This window comes from Apaloderma vittatum, unplaced genomic scaffold, assembly GCF_000703405.1.
Source record: "Apaloderma vittatum isolate BGI_N311 unplaced genomic scaffold, ASM70340v1 scaffold28918, whole genome shotgun sequence".
NCBI classification, from domain to species: Eukaryota; Metazoa; Chordata; class Aves; order Trogoniformes; family Trogonidae; genus Apaloderma; species Apaloderma vittatum.
The window spans coordinates 1-1043 of NW_009730635.1; the positions used below are offsets into that span (position 1 = coordinate 1).

General features: G+C 59.3%; 1 protein-coding gene across 1 annotated transcript in view; it reads right to left on the reverse strand.

Moving 5' to 3' along the window:
• Positions 1–154: 154 nt before the first annotated feature.
• The window catches only part of LOC104278036 (endothelin-converting enzyme-like 1), a gene marked incomplete at both ends in the record, with an annotated part of 3221 nt that continues 2332 nt past the window's right edge, over positions 155–1043 (reverse strand). The window contains 3 exon segments of the mRNA XM_009874880.1: positions 155–214; positions 414–516; positions 1013–1043. The exon segment at positions 1013–1043 is cut by the window's right edge and continues 8 nt beyond it. Of these exon segments, the coding sequence (XP_009873182.1) occupies positions 155–214; positions 414–516; positions 1013–1043 (194 nt within the window).

The following is a 1043-nucleotide window of genomic DNA, read 5'->3' on the forward strand; positions in this document are numbered from 1 at the left end:
CAGCAGGGAACACTGGGAACACAGGAGAGCATTGCCCTTCGCGGGAGGGGCACCCTGCCCTGTACCCACCCACAGCATCACCCCAGGGAACCCTGGGCCCTCCCCACTCCCCCCGACCTTGGGGGCTCAGCCTGGGGGCTGGGCAATGCCTCACCCATCTGGTTCTTGTTGGGCAGGTAGTAGGCCTTCAGCAAAAAATAAGGAAAGACAGTGGTGCCAGGATGCAGGGGCACTGGGGGAAGCATGGAAATGCTACCCCCTTACATAGTTTGGGGGGCAGGGGGACTTTCCTGGCTTGTCCTTCTGTCTATACCATGTAGGGGACAACCAGGCATGGGGACAGGGGGCATTGGTGGGGCCATGCTGTGCCCCTCATGCCCCATCCTCATCCCGAGGGCAAAGGGATACCTACACGGACTTGTCCACCTCCTGACGGATCTTCTTCACCGAGAGCCGGATGCTGAAGGCGATGCTATTGAGGATGTTCTTGAAGTAAGTCTTCTCATCCACTTCAAACTGTGGGGGCATGGCCATGTCACAGGGGATGCCAGTCCCAAATTCCAGCCCTAAGAATGAGGGCAGTTGGGCTGGGGTGTCCTCCCACCCCCATGAACCTTGCGGACAGAGGGTGTGGGGTTGTGGCCATGGGCTGGATGCAGCATGACTGTGTCCTCATGTCCCATGCTGTGGCCTACATGGGCAGCTGTAGCTACATGACCTCTGTGGGGACCCTGAGCTGTGCCGGCACCCCCAGCCCTCACTGAGCATGGGGCTGAGCTCTGGGGGGTACGACGTGGGGGAAGGACACGTCATCCTGGACCCCCAGGGACAGTCTGCCACTGCTTTTGTGGCTATCATCATGAGAGTGGTGGCCACTATGAGCTACCAGGAGGTGGCTTGTTTTGAGGTGGCATCTCCCCGTCCCGGCTTCTACAGTCCCTGAGACAGATGTGGGGACCATTTCCCTACTGTGCATGCCCATGCCCTCATCTGATACTGGGCTACCACTTGCCTCATACTCCTTGTCGATGGCCTCTGGCTTC